Source organism: Somniosus microcephalus, chromosome 3 (assembly GCF_052327205.1).
Source record: "Somniosus microcephalus isolate GS21.2 chromosome 3, FLI_Smic_1.0, whole genome shotgun sequence".
NCBI lineage: Eukaryota > Metazoa > Chordata > Chondrichthyes > Squaliformes > Somniosidae > Somniosus > Somniosus microcephalus.
Window position 1 is genome coordinate 50,043,701 of NC_140989.1, and position 22,397 is coordinate 50,066,097.

Consider the following 22,397-nt stretch of genomic DNA (forward strand, 5'->3'; position numbering starts at 1 on the left):
CCTCCCCCACTCCCCATCCAAGGAGCATTGAAGTCTATAACAGACAGCCTCAGTCAGTGATCATTTCTGTTGTGTATGTAACCGTTTACCTTTAAGGGAACTATAGAATGTAACCGTTCGCCTTTAAGAGCACTACTTTAGGGTGGCACTATCTATTGGCTCATGTATACTGTAATACCGATAGTGACCACACCAGTATATAAGGGTTGTGATACGTTAACTAGGGCAGAATCGCCCGAGCCTCTGAATAGTAAAGACGTGTTTTATTTTGTTAACAGTGGAGTCTGTGATTATTTATAATACAACCCACAGACTTAACATTGGCGACGAGTCAGGATTCGAACCCTGCGGCAGTTGTTCCACGGCGGCTTCGTCCGAAGACAGGACGTTGAAGAGAGGTTTCAATCCTCACCAGTCTGGAACCGACAGGCTGGAAGCGACAGGCATTAGGACCCTGAAGCCTCCATAACCTCGTGGGTAAGCCGCAGCGTTGGCTGCAAAGACAGTGCCACCGATCGGGAGATAAGGGCGATCGCAATCCCTGATAAGAGCCGCGGTGAAACGCGCGAGCGGGTAAGCCAGAGCCCAGGAGGGAGCGAGCAAGATCCGCGCGAGCGGGTGAGCCAGAGGCCGGGGCCCGCTTTCAAGTGCGAGGCGCAGCCGGGCCATCGATCGCATCCGCTGATAAGAGCCGCACTCGGGCTGAAAGTCAGCGTCGGGGAACGGGTGATAACCGCCATTGAAGTGGGCGGAGAGCGCCGAGAAGCGTGGGAAAACCGCCATCGAAGTGGGCGGGGAGAGCGAGAAGCGCGGGAAAGCCGCCATTTTTCGCGGGGAAACCGCTGAAGAAGAAGGAAGAAGCGGGAAACCGCCATCTTGGAAATTATTAAGAATTTCAGGAAAGTAATAAGATTTTTCAGAAAGGCTGGTGTGTTCTCAAGAAGAGAGGGAAAATAAGTATAAGTACAGCAATACTTGTGGTGTTCTCAAGAAGAGAGAAGAAAATTAATTAGAATTTTCAGAAACAAGAAATAAGTAAAGCAATACTTGTGGTGTTCTCAAGAAGAGAGAAGAAAATTAATTAGAATTTTCAGAAACAAGAAATAAGTAAAGCAATACTTGTGGTGTTCTCAAGAAGAGAAGAAAATTAATAATAAGTAAAGAAATACTTGTGCTGTTCTCGGAAAGAGAAGAAGATGCCTAAGCGAGGAAATATTAATGATTTTAATGCTGAAATAGAAGACAGGGCCACGTATGGGGAACGCATAGGAATATATTGCGTAGCCATATACGCCAAGGCAATAACTTTGTTAAATTCGATGGGAGCAAAAACATACGGGCTCTTGAAACATCTAATAGCACCAGTTAAACCAGTGGACCAGACCTTCGAAGAGATCGTAGCAGTGCTGAAGGATCAAATTACTGCAAGCATTTCCAAATGCTACCGTTGTGGAAAGACAACGCACGACCAGAATCAGTGCTGGTTTAAGAATCAAGAGTGCAGGAAATGTGGCAAACTGGGTCACATCGCGAAGGTATGCAGGTCCAGAAAGAAGACCAACAAACAAAGGAAGCCACCACCACAAGAAAAGTACAACAAGGTGCATCAGGTGGCTGAAAAGAGTTCAGACGAACAAAATTCAGACTCAGACCCAAACAGCCAGGAGTTGGATAGTCTGAGAATCCACAATGTGGGTAAAGTAACTGATCTACAGACGATCTGGGTCACACTAAAAATAGCTGGAGTCCAAGTACGAATGGAGCTGGACACGGGATCAGCTGTATCAGTCATCAACCAAAAGGACTACCACCGACTATTCTCTCACATACCCTTAAGAAATACCAAGTTCGTATTACAGACATACACGGGGCATCGCGTATACCCCATGGGGAAAATAAGAGTCAAGGTGAGAGATAGGGGTAAAGTACACCCAAGAATGAATTTGTACGTACTACCTGAGGGAGGACCACCACTTCTAGGATGGGAGTGGATCAAGGAAATAGACATGGAATGGCACTACCGACAAGCAATGACGAGTGAGGACTCGGTGCAGACAAGCAGCTCAGACTCTGAGCCGGAAGACGATAAGTCCAGCTTATGTATGAAAAACAAGGTTAACATTAACTCACGGACTAAGGTTGGAAAATCGATGGCGTGCATAAAGACAGAGAATTCTGAGTCTGTTCAAGCTACAGACATATGCATTACGGAGGAACACCGGGCTCGAACTCAACGCTATTTCAAAGTACAACAACAATTAGAACAATTAAGTTACCGCCTCGTACAAGAGATGAAAACAATGAAAAAGTTCTATGACACCGAATGGGAGAGTCTGGAAAGACAACAGAACCTACTGGCTCAAGCAGAGAGCGACCATAGAGCCATCGTGACCAATTACCGATCACATCTCCCTGATGATGTTCAGGGGTTAGAATATTTGCATGATCTAGAGATACAGCAGAAGGGCAAATCACGCTGCACTGAGGATTTTGTTCTGCAATTAGAGACGGAGCTAGTGCAGGCAAAGTTAAGAGAAGTTGAATCACAGGGTGCTCTTAAGGAGATGCAGAAACAAATCTTGGACATGGAAAAGAGAAACGCTTCTTTACCTGATGAGAATAATGTGGCCATGTTGCAAGAGGAGCTTATAGGGGCGAAACTGAAAGAAGCTAAGCAAAGGATGTTGGAACTTGAAACGCAGAACCAAATCAGCGGTAATCAGCTATGTCAAGCAGAGAAGGAGTGCAAGGGTCTACATGAGAAGGTGCAATATCTCTCAGCCCAAAATAAGGGACTACTCACTCAGTTAAATGAAAGTAAATGGGAAATGGCTGAGATGGACTGCAAGAATAAAGAAGAGTTGATGGCAGTGAGACTTCGAGAGGCAGATAGCATAGCAGCCTTGGCTGAACTCCAACAGGAAATTGCGAAAGAAACAAATGAAGAGGAATCTTCAGGAAGCCAGGATTTTATTCCAGTTCTTCTCTACGACTCCTTACAAGCAGAGTGCGAGAAGTTGAAAAAACAGTATGAACAGGCCCAGACTACAATTCTGGAGGGGGTTAACTCAGCAACCTCCGAAAAGCTAGTTTCGTTGGAAGTATATGAGCAACTAAAGGTTGAACATGAGCAAGAAGTCCAAAGGCTGCAGGAAATTCTTGAGGAGCTCAGGGCCAAGACAGACTCATCGGTAGAAGTTCCATACATAGATGAGGATGTAGAGGTGAAAGACATGGCAGAACTCATAAAAATATGGAAGGAAGCCCAAGACAAATATGAGGCGGCAATTACCGAGGTTGACCGACTTGAAGAACAGTTTCAACTGGGAATGGGCCCTGAACATGAGCTAGAGAGCATCGAGGCGCAACTTCTCCAAGCACTGGAAGCCAAAGTACAAGAGGAAGAGAAGATGAAAGCATTGGAGAAAATGATGGATGAAATGGAGGAGTACGCTGAATTACGTCCAGGGGAACAGGAGAATGGGGAAACAGCTACTTCAGTAGAAGGATTAAATAGCCTGATAACGAAATCCCTGAAGAAAGGGAAAGGATTGAACGCACAAATGAGGCCAGGAGGGAAGGAAGGGCAGACATCCGAGGAAGAGCAGGATGAATATGATTGCTTGAAGAAGGGTTTTGACCTGTTGAGTGACACCGAATGTTATGAGGATGTGGTCTGCCCAAATTGTGATGGGAACTCCCAAAGTGCTGAAATCCTGAGGAAGTACTTAAGGTCTAAGGAACATAGAGAGTTGGTGGCGCTACAGATGGCAGCCGGGAAAAGAGCTCGGAGAGTTTCAAAAAGGCAGAAAAGAAAAAGAAGAAGCAGAAAATAACTGTTTAAAATATTATTACTTCTACTACCTCAGTCCGAACACTACGAAAGGTGCTAAATTTGTAAAAAAAATCCAGGGACATTATCAAGACAGCCAGTGGGTTGTATAAGTCCGCACTGCTGGTTCAACAGGACGAAAGTACAAGCTGTTAAAAAAAAAAAAAGGCTATGGAGGATGCTGTCTGGAACGAATTAATACCAGAGACTGAATTTATGAACTGTTCCCACAGAGACTGAACCTGTAAACTGATTCCACTGAGAGTATGTTTGTAAACTGTTATATGACGTTGACTCCATTGAGAGTATATCTGTAAATTGTTATATGACGTTGACTCCATCGAGAGTATATCTGCAAACTGTTTATATAAAGTTGAAGATTGTATGTTTAACGGGATTCTGTAAGTAATAAGCTAGGAAGGGAGGAGTGTTGTGTATGTAACCGTTTACCTTTAAGGGAACTATAGAATGTAACCGTTCGCCTTTAAGAGCACTACTTTAGGGTGGCACTATCTATTGGCTCATGTATACTGTAATACCGATAGTGACCACACCAGTATATAAGGGTTGTGATACGTTAACTAGGGCAGAATCGCCCGAGCCTCTGAATAGTAAAGACGTGTTTTATTTTGTTAACAGTGGAGTCTGTGATTATTTATAATACAACCCACAGACTTAACAATTTCCATTATGGCAGAGGTTCCCAGACTGTCTTTGGTGAGCCCAAGCCCCCCATTCTCTGCCCCCCCAATTGGAGATTCATGTCCATGTACACCGCCCCACCCCCTTTCCTAAGAAACAATATTTTTGCACAGAACTTCTTTTGCCACGCCACCCTTTGAAGATTTTCTCTCAAAAGCTCACTGCTGGTGGCTGTTAGAGCGTCTCTATCCCAAAGCAGTATCTGTACACAGTAAACAGCTATGTTTTGAGCGGTTTAGCTGGAACCACAACCACAAAAACTCCCTGCATCAAAAGTCTTCCTCCAATCACACATCAAGTCGCAAAGCCTTTATAATGCATCGGCAAGGACTGCTAGTCAATCTTTCACATAAGAGAAGCACTTCCAGAGGGAAGACAATCTTTGACTATTCTCAGCAGAGCCATTCAGGTTAGTTCCCGGTCTCTCCACAAGTGGAAAGGAGCTATAAATTCAAAACTGTATTGTGCACATGGTAACATGAAGCACAGGAGACAGGACTATGCCATCCCAGGGAGAATGTTTCCCACCATTCTTGATGGTGCACAATGTTCAGTGTTTTAGGTTAGGGACTGTGCTCAGTTTCAGAATCAAGCCAGACACGTGGATGCATATACATGACCGGACATTCTTAACTGCAGGTCACAACCTCCCTGCGCTGGCTCACCCTCTCGATTATGCTTTCATTGTTGGATGCTGGCCTCTGATGTGTTGGATTATCTCCCTTCCATTTACTTTACTGGAACAGCAGCCTTTAACCCAACAGCAGATGTATAAACCTGCAATTTCCTGGGACACTGTTGACGTCGGTTCCCTACGGGTCGTGCTGTTTTATATTTATGAGTGCAGATGACAGCGAGTTGAATCCCATGCCTGCAATCAGCTGCCGTTCTATCAAGTAAAATCAAATTTTGTTTCCACCGTATAATTTTATATCGGCATTATAGAGAGGTTTCACTCATACAAATGCTCAGTCGGCAGGCAGCTGTGATAGGTCCAGCGCTCGCTACTAGAAATCAGCAGGAATCAAACATCCCACGCTCTGCCGAGATCACCACATAATGCATGGTGGGTTATGTCACTGGGCTAGTAATCCAGAGGCCTGGACTAATGATCCAGAGACGCGAGTTCAAATCCCACCACGGCAGCTGGGGAATTTAAATTAATTAAATAAATCAGTATCAGTAATGGTGACTGTGAAACTACTGGATTGTCGTAAAAACCCATCTGGTTCACTAATGTCCTTTAGATAAGGAAATCTGCCATCCTTACCTGGTCTGACTCCAGACCCACAGCAATGTGGTTGACTCTTAACTGCCCTCAGAAATGGCCTAGCAAGCCACTCAGTTGTATAAGGTGGCTCACCACCACTTTCTCAGGGGCAATTAGGGATGGTCCCAGTGACGTGAATGAATTAAAAAAAAACCTCTGGCTATACGAGGCTGTATCAGTGGCTCTCATAATTGTTAATTTAGGCCAGTCCATTCTGCTCGTGCCTCCACCCCCCCTGCCCCCCCCCCCACCCCCGATAACCTCGTAGCAGCACCCCAGTTTAGGAACCTCTGCGCTGGAGTGTTTTGCAGGTAGCTGGCGACAGTTTCAATCCTTCTTAAACCTAGCTGAACACCAGGATATTATTTTATTTGTGAACAATCTCAAGGAAACCCTCAAACAGATCGAGAGGTGACCAAAGTAGAATAATGTGACTCCTTTTCTCTTTTCATCAAAAATTCCAAGTATGTTACATGATATTTCATTTCTTCCTACCTTATCCTTTAATTAATAATTTCTCTAGTAAAAGCAGCAACACTTACCTGTTATTATATGGAACATCTGTTTATCTTTCTCAAAAGTAACATCGTTGGGTATGAAGGCCACGTCATCCTGGACCTCGATGCAAGGATGCCTGGAAGCCTCCAGGATAATCCGACCGTGGCCCTTCTCGAGGATCACAGGCCGCACATATGGTACAGGCGCTCCATTGGCTACATGGGCAAAGCTGACCACGGCATCCAGTTGAGCAATCACATCATTTAGAGTCTGTTGAGGTTCCACATATCCTGCAAGTGTAGGGAGAGAGATATTATTCTAAAACACCTTATACTGTTCAGTGTTGTCACTAAGATTTCAGTGCAAAGAAACTGTGGGTATCTGGGCCCCGATATTAATGGGCAGGGCACGGGGAGCGCATCAAAAACCCGGCACGGCCAGGGACGTGGAGGCCCTGCTGAGCTTAACGACAGGGCATCATTTAAATACAGGAAACTTTGGTTTATCCGGAGGTTGAATGTCCGGAAACCTCGATCCACTAGCAGAAATCAGGAGCCGTTTTGTTAGGTTTTTTTTTCTTCTCGTGGCTTTTTTCCCCCCCCAACAGTCAGGCTCTGCAAAGTCTCTCTGAAGCTGTTGCTAAGCTACAGAGACGCTTCCAAGGTAGGGGCCGACTGTTTAGAAGCTGTTGCTAAGCAACAGTGTTTGTTGCCAGATACGGAGGGTTTTTTTCTTCTCGTGGCTTTTTTTTTCAACAGTCAGGCTCTGCAAAGTCTCTCTGAAGCTGTTGCTAAGCTACAGAGACACTTCCAAGGTACGGGCCGACTGTTTAGAAGCTGTTGCTAAGCAACAGTGTTTGTTGCCAGATACGGAGCTGAAAACTTCCGTATGCTTCAACGTTAGCGCTGGTTTGTCCGGCAGTTTCGATAGATCGGCAACAGCTCGGTCCAGTCGGTGCCGGATATCACAAAGTTTGCTGTAAAATGCTGCTGTCTCCCGCCGCCCGGTCCGACTGACAGCTTAGCCGGGGGGGGGGGGGGGGGGGGGGGGTGAGGGGGATGGTTGCCCAGTGCAAGGAAGGCACACGGCCTCCTTGTGAGGCCCAGAGGAGCAGGCGTGGCCTACAAGAAAACCTGAAAAATACATTTTAAGCTTACCTGCTGGGCCTGTTCTGGCCCAGGATCCAGTTCCCAGCAGATTTTCCCTGGCGCGGATGCGGACACTGGCTCCCACCCCCTGCTCAGGTCTCTGGTTGATATTGCAGATCGGGTCATGATGACATCATCAGACCCGATCTGCATGTTTTAAAACAGAACCCCACTTCCTGCCTGTGGCGCCCTGCTCAAAACAGCAGATTAATATGAGGGCACAGCGGGAAAGAAGCGGGATCGGTGGGGGTAACTGACACCCGTTATACTAACTGCCCCCCTGGTGGGGGCTCTGAAGTTTGCAGTGGCACGCAAAAGACTCATTTTCACTCATATTTCAGTAAAGCACAAAAGATGCACGTGGAATGCTCATACAGGAAACTCTCTTAACCGGCACCTAAATATCCGGAAATCTCTCTTAACCGGCAAAATTCAGGAGTAGGTTCCGCTAAGTTTTACTATATATTAGTGGCCGTGTAACCGGAGTTCCTGGATCTGTGGCCGTGTAACCAAGGTTCCTGCACCTGTGGCCGTGTAACCGGGGTTCCTGGATCTGTGGCCGTGTAACCGGGGTTCCTGGATCTGTGGCCGTGTAACCGGGGTTCCTGGATCTGTGGCCATGTAACCGGGGTTCCTGGATCTGTGGCCGTGTAACCGGGGTTCCTGGATCTGTGGCCGTGTAACCGGGGTTCCTGGATCTGTGGCCGTGTAACCAGGGTTCCTGGATCTGTGGCCGTGTAACCAAGGTTCCTGCACCAGTGGCCGTGTAACCGGGGTTCCTGGATCTGTGGCCGTGTAACCGGGGTTCCTGGATCTGTGGCCGTGTAACCAAGGTTCCTGCACCTGTGGCCGTGTAACCGGGGTTCCTGGATCTGTGGCCGTGTAACCGGGGTTCCTGGATCTGTGGCCGTGTAACCAGGGTTCCTGGATCTGTGGCCATGTAACCGGGGTTCCTGCACCTGTGGCCGTGCAACAGGGACTCCTGCACCTGTGGCTGTGTACGGGGCTCTCGTACCTTGGTAAGTATACCTCTCTGTAATCTGGACTTATTGATCAACCGGCACCACGCCGGTCCCGTATAAAAAAGGTTTCCTGTACTATGTCCACTTGATCTGCAGAAGAATAACCAGCAGCACAGTTAGACTCTGCCTTTCCAAAGTTAGGTTGCAGTTGGAGAGAGAACTTTGGGATGTATCGTTAGGGTGAAGTATTAGTGGTCGATGTCCATCACTGGGGGTAATGGTGGGAGTAAGCAAAGATGAAGAATGAAGGACGTCACACAAGAACGGTACTGATTTAAAATGGGATTTCTACCTCCAACCCCCCCCCCCACAATTGCAATAGTTCCCAATGAACAGGTAAGCAACAGATAACTGAACTGGCCAGAATTATTCCTGATGTTAGAATGCTACTACAGCACCAGTTCTGGAAATACCACAGCTCAAAGTCGATAAGGATCTACTTGTAGGAGGTTCAATTTCCGCTGCTATCCATTTTATTTTATAACCATTTGCAATGTTTTGGAAACTCTAGCTGGTTTTGCACTGAATAAGGGACTGGCTGGCGCACTCCTTTCACCTGTAGTACCTGGATGTGAATCCGGCCCATATTGAGGATGTGAAAGTCTCCTCTCTAACAGCTGTCAGGATCTTCAGTGAAATGAAGTTATAGCAATCTCAATCCAGCTCTCAACAGGCAATATCCACAATTCAGCACCAACTGACATTCTTACTCAGGAAGGCCATAAGGCAGGCTGCTATGGGAAAGGAAAATGTCAAACTGCCCAGTAAAGAGAGCTCTAATATGGTTGTAGGTACAGCATATTATTGGGGCAGAATAGAAGGAACTTTGCTCTGTCAGTAATCCATGCTATACCGGACTTAGGAGCACTCAACGCTGACACTGGCTGACAAACAGTTTCTTTCTCCACCAAAAAGGAAAGCAATTTAATAGAGGTGGAGTTTAACAGCCAGGGATCGTCACCGCTAAGCTACGCAGCAGGAATGCAGCAGAGCTGTAAATTACATTAAGATTTTTAAGGGATATTTTAAAGCAGAAACTAAAAGGTATCTCTCACTCGCAGACAGATCATGAAGCCACTGTATTATAGCTGAACAAACTGTTCTAATCATGCCCTAATCGCAAACATTGTTTAAAAAATTACTGAAATACTCAACATTCATTCCAGGATCAATGTCATTTAGCAGACACTCCATCTGTCATCATCTTACCCCACATAGTGAAATTTATGACTCCCCCCAACCAGATATTCTAATAAAGACTGAATCAACAAATATAATGGAGACAGGAAACACATCTGAAATCAAAGGCGGAATGATAAATTACAGGTTTCCTCAATACTATCAATCCGTCCCCACTATTTTAGTTAAGAAAGCTATAACAATGGCTGTCTCACTGTTAGAACATAAACACAAAGGTAATGCTTTCTCTGAAAAGGATAAACATTCCCCATAAAAACCATAAAATATTTATGAGGTACAAATAAAGAGAGCTTTTTTCAAATAAATTTACTTCAATCAACTGAACCCAGACGATCTGGAAAACTCATTCACAGGTGCCGTCTAACTGAAGCCATCCACTTAGCCAATAACCTGACTATTCCGTTGTCCTGAATTTATATCAACACATTAGGAGACAGACTTGCCCAAGTTATCATCACACTTGCATGCCCACAGTTAGCAAGTTGAGATATTAATTCATAAGGAATTAGACATTAAGTTACGCATGGGCACCTAAAACTTTCATAATTTTGCTTTAAAAATGCAAAATAATTGCTTTATTGTACCCTCCTGTGAATAACGCAACATTAATCTAAATTGACTATAATGAACATGCTTTTTGATTCTTTCCGAGACCATACAAACTACCATCAAAATTGAAGATGGCATAAAGCTGGGCATCATCTGCAATTTAATGCTGATGTTTAAACTCTTGGATATATGACAATTTCAACAACACAGGAAGTTACTGCCAATAACCCACAATGCTACAGTACAAGGTTGGAGCATATCAAAACACTGTTCACTGCTCTGACTGCATAATGTTGCTAGAATTTAAGTGTCATTTACAGCACCTTATTTGTACCTTCAGTAGGAAGATTTATTTAACAGACAAATTATCCATACACGAAAATCCTAACGATCAATTACTACCTGGAGTCTCAAAGCCCATTATCTAACTACAGGAAACTTTGTGCTATCCGGCACCGACGGGACCGAGCTGTTGCCGTTCCCTCAAAACTGCCGGACACACCAGCGTTAATGTTGAAGCATTCAGCTCCGTATCTGGCAACAAACACTGTTGCTTAGCAACAGCTTCTAAACAGTCGGCCATACCTTGGAAGCGTCTCTGTCGCTTAGCAACAGCTTCAGAGAGACTTTGCAGAGCCTGACTGTTGGAAAAAAAAGCCACGAGAAGGAAAAAAAACCTAACAAAACGGCTCCTGATTTTTGCCGGTGGCTCGAGCTTGCCGGACATTTAGCCTCCGGATAACACAAAGTTTCCTGTAAAATTAATCAAATTCAATAGATTAATGCTGCAGTTATAAATGGACAACCACTTCCTGAAGAGGCTTCCCTGTACCAGCTCCCAGCCTCACTACTGTATTGCATGGCAATTTCTAAAGCTTCCAAAATGACTTAAAAACAACTGCAATGAACTGGGTAGTGCAGTGAGTCTTTCATCTCTGGGATCAAATCCAGCCTAGACCAATGGGATAAAAATCTCCGCTGTCTGTTGGCTGTAAAGGTCCCTTATGAAATGACTGTGCAGCTTCCATCCTGCTCCTGGAGGGCATGGGCCCACAGCAAAAAAAATTGCCCCTAATTAGGCACCAATTACAACCCCATTCAGCTAAAGCAAGGTGTGGGAAGTGGAAACAAAGTGCCCACCTGGCACAGTATGGAGCGCTCTTCTGAAGTTGGGGCTGAGAAACATTGCTGGGGACAGAGTAAAGGGAGCTTTTACTTTGCATCTGGCTGTGTTATACCTGGCCTGGCAGTGCTCAATGCTGACAGAGTGCCTGGTACAGAAAATTTTCCATTCACCAGCTTGAATATCCCTCACCTCAGCACAAAAGTAAAAAGAAAGACTTGCATTTATATAGCGCCGTTCATGACCACCGGAGGACGTCCCAAAGCACTTTACAGCCAATGAAGTGCTTTTTGAAGCGTAGTCACTGTTGTAATGTTGGAAACTTGGCAGCCAATTTGTGCACAGCAAGCTCCCACAAACAGCAATGTGATAATGTCCAGATAATCTGTTTAGTAATGTTGACTGAAGGATAAATATTGGCCAGGACCTTTGCTCTTCTTCAAAATAGTGCCATGGGGGCTTTTATGTCCACCTGAGAGCAGGCGGGGCCTCAGTTTAACGTCTCATCCGAAGGACGGCACCTCCGACAGTGCAGCACTCCCTCAGCACTGCACTGGAGTGTCAGCCTAGATTTCTGTGCTCATCTCTGGAGTGGGACTTGAACCCATGACCTTCTGACTCAGAGGCAAGGGTGCTACCCACTGAGCCACATGTGCAATTTTTTTCTGCAATGCCACTATTTTCCCGCATGACTGGGGTAGTTCCATACATCGCAACTGTAGCAAAACTGCTTTCAATCTTTTCTGGCTGCCTTTGCTTCCTATGGCAGGCTTTATATTGATGGCTGAGGAAGCACTGCCATCAGCAGTGCAGCTTAAATCTCTTATTTTAGTACTGGACATCAATCCTTACACCAACTACAATCATATCATGAGGTTTCTGCCAATAAGCTGCACTGCCATCAAAAATCAATATAATCGGGGTGCGATCTAATTCAAGTCTGACTTTTACCCTTTAAAAATAAAATCTGCTTAAAAACTAATGACACTCATCTTGGGCATCACTAAAGTTTCACCTCTTCTTGCCCCACCTAAATGTAATCTGCTTAACAGTAACATGGCAGGTGGCCAAAGGTTGCTACCACAATAGATCTATGCCCGGTTGACATTGTACAGAACCACGTCGAATAACGAGTCTCCAGTCACCCAGACTACCAATACTCTACAAAACGTACAGTACTCCAACCACACTTGTAAATACCACTAAATTAATAAACTACCCACACTTCTTCCAATTATGGAATGATATCGTTAACGTTCAAATAAACTGATCAGCTGAACCTCTGTTCAATGTCTCACCTGAAGTTAAAAACAGGCAGAGCAATTTGTTCCAGAACATCTTACCTGCAGAGATATTAATGATTTCTTTAACAATCGCATTCTGGGCTTCTTCATACTCCTCCCTGCTCTTCATGTAGTCCTCGTTGTAGGAGCTCAGCTTACTGGAAGAAAGGAAGGAAGAAAGATTTATGAGTTCTTGTTTCCCAAATTCACTATCACCAGCTGAGCAGCCTTTTTTGTTTCTGATTTAAGCAGTGCATTTTAAAGGATGTTCATCTTTGCACTTGGCAAGCAGAAGTCAAAGCAGATGGCTGCGTGGCATGCACTGCACCGCAGCGCAGCAGTGGAAGGAGGTAGGGGCAATATTCCACTTTTGTGCTCCCAGAGCAGTGTACGCTGAGCGCACGTCAAAATATTAGGCACGGAGGATAGTGCGATTAGGATACAGCCTGTCCACACTTGTGTCCAGCGAGGTTAAGCAACCTTCTGTAAAGGTCACAGTTTAACGGTCAAATTCTACAAGAGCTTCAAACTTAGAAGAGAGAGGATGAAAAAGACAGGTTAGATTTAACTACTTCATGCAGAGCGGTGACTGCATTGAATGGACTGTCAAGCGGGGGCAGTGTGAGCTGATTGTATCAGCAAATTCAGAGAGTTCGAGAAGTATCGTGAGAAACTTGATAGGGATTCAGATGCATTGCATTTCCTAGACACTGGGAGCAACCAAACAGACCTCAATGGTCTTTTTAATCTTGTACATTCCTGTCATGAGATATATTCTGGCCCTGCACCAACAGACAGTTCACCTACTTAACTCATCTTAATGCTCCGCACTTGGTTTCTCATAACCTATTACCCAATTAAATATTACATTCTGTAGACTAATGATGCATTAATATTGGAGAAGCAATCCCTGAAGTCATGCTCCAATACTAGGCTCCCAGTCCCAACTGCAACAGTTTCTACAGCAGCTAAATTGACGACAGATTAATTTTAATTTTTGACCCGTTTTGCTCTGAAATTACTCTGTGAATTATACATTCACCAGCAGGAACAGGAAGGTATGGTGTACCCGCCCCCCACCCCCCAGAAAGTAGGAAGAGATGTAGTAATACAAACTGATTTAGGGATAGAATTCCTCAGCGGAGAAATACGATAGCTAAAGGCTATGAATGGAGGGAGGGGTGCTGCGTTCTAATCCAGACTCAAAAGCAGAGATGTGAACTGGGATATAGGGCTGAAAGAGACTGCAGAGATAGAGTGAGCAAGGCCAAAAACAGAATTTTGAAATCGATTTGCGAGGGGATTGGGTACTCCATGGATGTCAGAGGTGATAGGTTAGCAGGATTTAATGTAAATTAGGATGCAGCAAGTGGAGGTCTGGAGGAGTTGGAGTTTGCATAGTGTGGGCACAAGAGGCCAGTCAGGAGGGCATTGGTAAAAGTTGAACGTTTCAGTCTTGCCAATGTTTAGCTGGAGGGAACTGACCCGTCCGTGATGTCAGACAGGTTGTCACATACCACAGCAGCAATCGTGCTTTTAGGGTGACAGCAAAGAGGTAAAGCTGGGTGCCATCAACATACATGCAGAGGTTCACGCCATGCTTACAGATAATGTCACCAAGAGGCAGCATGTAAAATGAGGAAGAGGCATTTCAAAAGTGACCATGTGATAAAGAAGAAGTCAATGGAGAACGTGTGCTAGTGGGAGTTAGGTCGGAATGGAACCATGGTGTCACGGCGATGGTCAACTACATTGAAGGATATGGAGAAGTGGAGGACAACCATGCAGAATGCATCTGGGGATCACAGCTGAGCCTGCCCTAAACCAATGTCCCCACACATTCACCTACCAGCAGCGATCAGGAGCAGGAGCAGGAGCCCTGGCTTGGCTGGTCTGCTCTCCCCCGCCCCACACTCCCCTCCATCTTGTAGCCCAGGGGCAGCAAGGCCAACTGCAGTATGCAAACTGCAACTTTGGCTAAGAGCAGCAAATTCAGCACAGAGTACAGATCAAACCTGCAACCTTTCTGGTCTGGATGGTTCAGCTCCACATTGGATAGTGCATTTGAGCGAATGTTACAATTTCACCTAGTTCATGCAGCATCAGGCTGACTTTTGTTATTAAAGGCTAGTATTCTTGGTACAAAGTCCTTGCAGATTGCAACTGAGTTTAAGCACAAGTAAATTCCAGGAAATGTAAATAAATCCTTTGAAAGCAGCTCAACTTCCATATATAAAGCTTCCAACCAGCTTCCATAAAAGGATTTTTTTAAATAAAGAATTTCATGCTATATCTAATAATTTATACTACAGTATTGAACTTGATACAATGTAACCTTCAAATCATAATATTTCCAAAACAGAGATAGAAAGTGTAGCCATCCAGTACGACAGGCCTCAATGATAACCAACCAAACTACTGACTATGGCACTAGAAAGGAAAAAACAGAATTCTAACCCATTAGTGAACCGGACTCCATTCTTCTGGATATCTATAGTATTAAATTTCTTATTGTTGCGAAGAGCCTTCTCCTCCTTGCAGGTGACGCGGAAATAATAACCCAATTGAGCGTTTGACTCCAGTTTCACAGTCTTGCCGGCTTCAAAACCTACATATAAATCAATCAACCAGATAATAATTTGCTAAAACTGTCCCACAGATATTCAATTACAATGTATTTTTTTTAAATGCTTCCGTCCTCTTCCAATAACATCTTTTCAACTTTAAACAGTGCTAAACAATCTCCATTTGTTAACTCACATTGACACGATAGGTCAGTGAGACACCTAGTATAGTCCAGGGGTCACTTGAGGCCCATTTGCCCTTGACCTGCCACCCACAGCGGTGTTGCCAGGAGGGGGTAAGAGGATGCCAGCGGAACTCAAGATTTAGTGCCATCCAGTCAGAGAAATAAGGGATTACCAGTATCCATAAGGCAAGTTAAAAAGACTTATGGCACTGAATAAAGACTAGGGGCTAGAAATTCATCTACAGGAAACTTTGTGCTATCCGGCACCGACGGCACCGAGCTGTTGCCGTTCCCTCAAAACTGCCGGACACACCAGCGTTAATGTTGAAGCATACGGAGCTTTTCATCTCCGTATCTGACAACAAACACACTTGCTTAGCAACAGCTTCTAAACAGTCGGCCCGTACCTTGGAAGCGTCTCTGTAGCTTAGCAACAGCTTCAGAGAGACTTTCCAGAGCCTGACTGTTGAAAAAAAAAAGCCACGAGAAGAAAAAAAAACCCTAACAAAACGGCTCCTGATTTTTGCCGGTGGCTCGAGCTTGCCAGACACTTAGCCTCCGGATAACACACAGTTTCCTGTACTTACCGACACTCCATAGCACCATGAAATGGCGATAAAATGGCAGCCGCCGCGCTTTCGCCAGCTGGTGGCGGGTCTCGCGGCGGTCACCATATTTCTCTCCTCCTTTGCGCTGCCGGTAACTGGCAGCGCCCTGGGGGGGATAAAATGGCGGCGTGGTGACGTCAATCGGCGTGCAACGCCAACTTAACGTCACCAAAGCGAACTTCGACCCCAGCGCTGGGTCCTAAGCACGCCAGGTTAACCTGCTGTGCAAGTAGGCCGACGGTGGCGATGTCTGCAGCTCTTAAATGGACAAAGTGTGTAGGGAATGCTACTGGATGCTTGCAAGGGCTCGGATACTAAATAAAGGCCTTTGAGAAGACAGAACATGCTGCGAATACTCAGCAAGTTACGCAACATCCATGAGAGAAAAACAGAGTTCACGTCTCAGGTCGACAAGCTGCCTGACCAACTGAGTATTTCCAGCATTTTATGCTGTCATTTCACATTCACAGCATCCGCTTGCAGAGGGAAGAGGAAGACACAGAGGAGTAGGAAGCCGAAAAGGAGGGATCAGAGGGAAGGATGCATCCCAGACAGCCCCTTTGTGGCCAGGATATCCGGGATGGAAACATCCGCCTGCGGTCCCACTGGCTGGGCAGACTGCCTCTTCTTGTTGACCCACTGGCTGAGCAGGCTGCATTTCTTGGGCGTGTGAAATGAGGAAAGCACAAGGGTGGAATTGTGCGGACGGGAAAGCAAGAGGTGCTTGCCAGAAGGAGGATAACGTGCGAGGATACCAGCATCTTGTATCCTTTCAGCCCTGTCACTGGCCAAGGGCTCAACCACGCCCCTACCAAGAATGGCCAGCACCACCTCCTCCAAGGGGGTGAGGTGAGGCTAGGAATGAGAGTTGAGCCTCATCATTGGTGCAGATTGTTGATAGGTGAGTGATTGGGGGTTGTGCATTGAGCAGTGTGTCAGGCTAGTGGTGCAGTTGTTAGGAGATGGCTTTTGAAGATGCATTCACTGACCTCGACCAGTGGTCTGAGGTCATGAAGCTTCTTTGGGCACTGGAGCCAGGTGGAGGGGGGCGAAACTGCTGGCAGTGACGGCCTTAGTGATTTACTCCCACATCATTCTTTCTGGAGGGCCTCCTGGCCTGTGGATAGAGGGCCGCTCTTGCAGTGTTGACCACCCGCACAAAGCTGGAGTGCTACGTGTGAGGCCCTCGGTGCCCCTTCCCTGGCTTGCTGAGCCATGTGTTAGTGCTGAGGCAGTTTTCCCATTTGTTGAGGTTAGGAAGGAAATTCAGCTTTAAGAGCTGAATATTCACATTTGGAACTTCTTTTAATATTGAATATTTCTTAAAAGGCAGAAAGGACTGAAAAATGTATTGATTCACTGCATTTTATTTTGTATTGCTTCAGTGTGCATGGCCCCCTTAAATCTCAGACCTCTTCAACGCCCACAATTCCCCACGAGCTCCACAGCTTCGCTCACAGAGGCTGTGGGAAACTGCAACGTCGGACCTGGACAGAAACTTCATCCAGGATCCCTCCAGCAATGCCACCAGGACGGCGTTGCATGGAAGGCGAGCGCTGCGCCACCAATCTCCATGCCCCCCAGACCAATTTCACTCCGTTAGCGTTGCGGCCATTAACTGCAGTTGCCTGTAACACCGGCAACTTTGCTGGCAAGCACAAATTTTCCCCCCAAAGGCTCAGATTATTTGTAGGAAAGGGAGTGGAGGACAGGAAGGAAACAGAATAAGTTCTACCATGGATTGTATTTTAACTCCCACTACGAGCTGAGTTGTGGAAGAGGCCACCTGCCCCATCCCCTAGCCAGGAGCAGGCATGTGGCCAGTAAGGAGAAGAAAAAAATGTGTGGATTGAAATAAGGTTTGTCCAGTATTAATGCTGGTGTTGAGATTGCACATAATCAATGGGTGAAGTTTGCTCTCAAGGAACCTTATTTTTCAAGTATCAATATTTTCAGCAAGGTAAGAGTTTTCCGCATTTAATGTGCATTTGGGTTTTTGGAGCCATTCCCCATGACCTATATACAAACACTATGCATGTTGCAACACACTGCTACTGGTGCTTACAGCTGACCCAGTACCAACAGCACACCTTGTACTCACTAACATTTCACTGAGCTACAATCCCAAGCAGGTTCTTGCTTGAGTGCTACTTGAACAAGCCCCACCATGGAATGAAGGGTTACAAGGTCTGTGATGAGATTCTCTACACAGTGGACTCCTGAATTGAATCACAAGAGCAGTTGCTAAGTGGAGGCTAGGTACTTCCTCATATGAATAAAATATCTATAGGTTCTACACTTTACAGTGACATTTATTTTTCTATCAACAAATTCGTTTTTAACCGTGTGAAATCTCAGGTTGTTTTTTTTCTTCCTTCTCTTGGCTTGTTTCCTTCAAGTAAACTGTACCAAATAGAAGGTCTACTGTGCTATGTACCCAATTCCAAACAAGAGGGCAGGAGTGACTGGTTTCCACGTCCTATGATCCTGCAGTAGAGTGTATGGGCATGAGTAATTGCACCAGACTATCTTCCAATTTCGCTCTCTTGGGATGGGGAACTACCTCATCCACTCAAAACCTCCACAGGTGATATTGGGAACTCACTACAAGGAAAATCTCAGTGCTAAAATTTGGGGCTTTTGCTCTGTTGAACCACATTAGTGTTTACATGTATAAGTATATATTTAATATGGAACACCTTTAAGTATCAGTAAAGCTTGGGTGGTGCAGTTGGTCGGACACCGGCCTTCCAATTCTGGGATCTGATTTGAATCCAGCCCAGATTGATGGGATGGGATGGGACTCTCCTGTGTTTGATTGCTTTAAGAGTCCAACATGAAATGAGTCTCAATCCAGTTCCTGGTAGGGATGGAACCCCAGTGGAAAACTGACCCTAATTTAGTACTAACTGGTATTCGCACTCTTGGAGGCCATGGAGTGGTTGATGTGAGAACTGGACAACTGTCACACTAGTTCAGTAGGCAATGCTCTTCTAAGGTTGGGTCAAGGGACATTGTTGAAGCAGAGCAGGGGCTTTACTCTCTGTTTAGCCATGCTCGATGCTGACACGGAGTGCCCGAAATGGAAAGTGCACGGATAGCTATCACTTTGATTGATAACGCTCCTGTGAAGCGCCTTGGGATGTTTTACTATGTTAAAGGCACTATATAAATGCAAAGTTGTTTGATGAACACAAAAAGTAGAATTACTCTGATCAATTGCTACCGTGGGGGAAAAAAGTACAGGTTTAGCTCAGATCTATTTCATACCTAGCTCCCTGGCAGCTTGGTTGAGAGCTGACTGCATATTTTTCTCCAGGTGATCCATCTTCTCTCTCAGTTCAGTTAGATTTGGGTCGAAGGATGGCTTCACCAAGAACTCATGGTTTTCCACCTGTTAAATCAAGTGATTGCTTTTAATGTTGAGATAGTTACAACTCCTTATCTAATTAATGCCTTTATTATTGCAAAGGAAGGCGGCTCAGCACATTGGAGCTCTTAAGTGCCCATTTCCAGCTTCTATTTCTATTCTACGTGGTGAGTTCTCCATTTTAAAATGAACAAAAGGGGGGAGGAGGAAAAGAGGATGAGAGAGAAAGAAACAGAAAGAAAGAGCAAAAAGAGAGAACGAGAGAGAGAGAGAAGAGGAGAATCAAGTGGCGATCTGGTGGATCCCGACGAGGAGGGAGGTGTCCATCTCCTTGCATCTAGCTATGAAAAACAAAAGTGCAAGAAACAGGAAAGAAATCTGTCAGCATCTGTAAGGAGAAAATATGATTAGCATTTCAGGGGTTCACTCATCATTCTGCACCAAAACAGTAATCCGCCTGCAATTCTTTCCTTTTAATCCAGCTGAAGAGCTGCATTGAGCAAAGACTTGAGAGCAGGTCTCCAGCCTCCATAGGGAAACTGTATGGACTATAGGAAAAGGAAGTCAAAATAAACTACAAACAAAAAAAAATGTAATGCCAGAGAAACTAAGGAAATAGACACAGAAATGGAACTGGATAAAGATACTGGGAGGGACTGGAGTAATTATTTATAACACAAAGGAAGACTGGCACTATATAGCACCTTTCACAACCTCAAAGCGCTTTCCAGCCAATGAAGTACTTTTGAAGTGTAGTCACTGTTGTTATGTAGGAAACACAGAAACAAACACCAAGATCACTCGTCTTTACAAATCAGTTGACCGTTGCTTCATTTTACATAGAAGCATAGAAGATAGGAGCAGGAGTAGGCCATTCGGTCCCTCGAGCCTGCTCCGCCATTCAATGAGATCATGGCTGATCATCCAAATTCAGTACCCTGTCCCTGCCTTCTCTCCATATCCCTTGATCCCTTTAGCCTTAAGAAATATATCTAACTCCTTCTTGAATATATTTAATGAATTGGCCTCTACTGCCTTCTTTGGCAGAGAATTCCACAGGTTCACCACTCTCTGGGTGAAGAAATTCCTCATCTCTGCCCTAAATGGCTTACCCCTTATCCTTAGACTGTGACCCCTGGTTCTGGACTCTCCGACCATCGGGAACATCCTTCCAGCATCTAGTCTGTCTAGGCCTGTTAGAATTTTATAAGTTTCGATGAGATCCCCTCTCATTCTTCTAAACTCCAGCGAGTACACGCCCAATCGACCCAATCTCTCCTCATACGTCATTCCTGCCATTCCAGGTATCAGTCTGGTGAATCTTCGCTGCACTCCTTCCATGGCAAGAACATCCTTCCTCAGATAAGGCAATCAAAACTGCACACAATACTCAAGATGTGGTCTCACCAAGGCCCTGTACAACTGCAGCAAGACATCCTTGTTCCTGTACTCAAACCCTCTCGCTACGAAGGCCAACATACCATTTGCCTTCTTAACCGCCTACTGCACCTGCATGCTTACTTTCAGCGACTGGTGCACAAGGACGCCCAGGTCTCGTTGCACTTCCCCTTCTCCCAATCTATTGCCATTTAGGTAATAATCTGCCTTCCTGTTTTTGACACCAAAGTGGATAACCTCGCATTTATCCACGTTATATTGCATCTGCCATGCTTCTGCCCAATCACCCAACCTGTCCAAATCATACTGGAGTTTCTCGGCATCCTCCTCACAGCACACACGCCCACCCAGCTTTGTGTCGTCTGCAAACTTGGAGATATTACATCTAGTTCCCTCGTCCAGATCATTAATATATATAGTGAATAGCTGGGGTCCAAGGACCGATCCCTGCGGTACCCTACAAGTCACTGCCTGCCACTCGGGAAAAAAAGCCTTTTATTCCAACTCTTTGCTTTCTGTCTGCCAACCAGTTCTCTATCCAAGTCAATACCTTGCCCCCAATCCCATTTTTCTGGATCTAGATTGAAGGCAGCACCAAGCATGAAGATGATCAATTGGTTTTACTAAAGACAAATTTTAGATCCCCTTGCGTATATTTTTCTCCAGCAGTAATTGTTTACAGGCCCACCATCACCAATGAAACTCCTTTTTTCATCTCCACCTGAAAAGCACCTGCTCAGCACTCAAACATTAGTGTGCAATGGCCCAGAACAGACTAATGAAGGGCATTCCCCGTTATCCTACGTTGCAAATGGAGTTGGGTTCACTCAACCTAGGCTCAAGTAAGCCAGGGAGATAGACCCCTGTCTCCCACCCCAGGCTACTTGGAGCAAGTACTTTCCAGGTGGACTTTCTTCCTCAAGTCCAAGTAGGTCTTTTGTCGTCAATACCACTTCTGTGAACGGCCCTCCGGAGCTGGTGTCTTCTTGGGTTAACTCAGAAGCACTTCCTAGTCAGATGCTAGTGGTGCAGTTAGAGCCCCTTCTGATGCATCGTGGGCAGCTCTTTTGCGGGCACTGGGATACAGCTTTAGACACTATATCCAAAGCACAAATCTGATGAACAGGAATTTCTAAAATTCATGTTTAACCAGATATAATACAAAGCTAAAAATTACAGTCCTTCCCACTAACATATAATTATAATAAATTATCAAATTATATAAGAGCAATTTAAACAGCCTCTCCAAATTTCATTCTTTATGACGTTCAAGAAATTAATTAGGTAGCCTAGCAGCACTTTCTGAAAATGCTGCAAAATGAATCCCATTCCTTTTTCACTGCCAGCAGTGGCTGGATTCCTAAATGAATTCGACCTGTTGAAAGGCACTATATAATATATAACCGTTTCTTCTTTCTTTCTTTAACCCACACAGACTCTCTCTCTCGTCTTGGCACAGACTTAATTCACACCTGAAAGAGCCGAGCACATTAACTCGCTCAATTTTGCCACATACCTGATTCAGGTCCAACGTCGTCTCAATCAATTCCTGAAACTTGGCGAAGTCAGAGATAAGGTCAGTCAATGGGGAGATAAACACAGCTTTCAGTAACATCTGGTGTACGCCTGTGAAAACAATTAGTGT

The 22,397-nt window shown here is 45.3% G+C and overlaps 1 protein-coding gene across 1 annotated transcript in view; it reads right to left on the reverse strand.

The window, feature by feature from the left end:
- The window catches only part of msh2 (mutS homolog 2 (E. coli)), a 98,695-nt gene that overhangs the window by 11,760 nt on the left and 64,538 nt on the right, over positions 1 to 22,397 (reverse strand). Inside the window, exons 7-11 of the mRNA XM_085980369.1 lie at positions 22,269 to 22,378; positions 19,255 to 19,378; positions 15,085 to 15,235; positions 12,688 to 12,785; positions 6,347 to 6,592 (exon numbers count right to left, since the gene is read on the reverse strand). Of these exons, the coding sequence (XP_085836495.1) occupies positions 6,347 to 6,592; positions 12,688 to 12,785; positions 15,085 to 15,235; positions 19,255 to 19,378; positions 22,269 to 22,378 (729 nt within the window). The remainder of the gene's footprint in view (positions 1 to 6,346; positions 6,593 to 12,687; positions 12,786 to 15,084; positions 15,236 to 19,254; positions 19,379 to 22,268; positions 22,379 to 22,397) is intronic.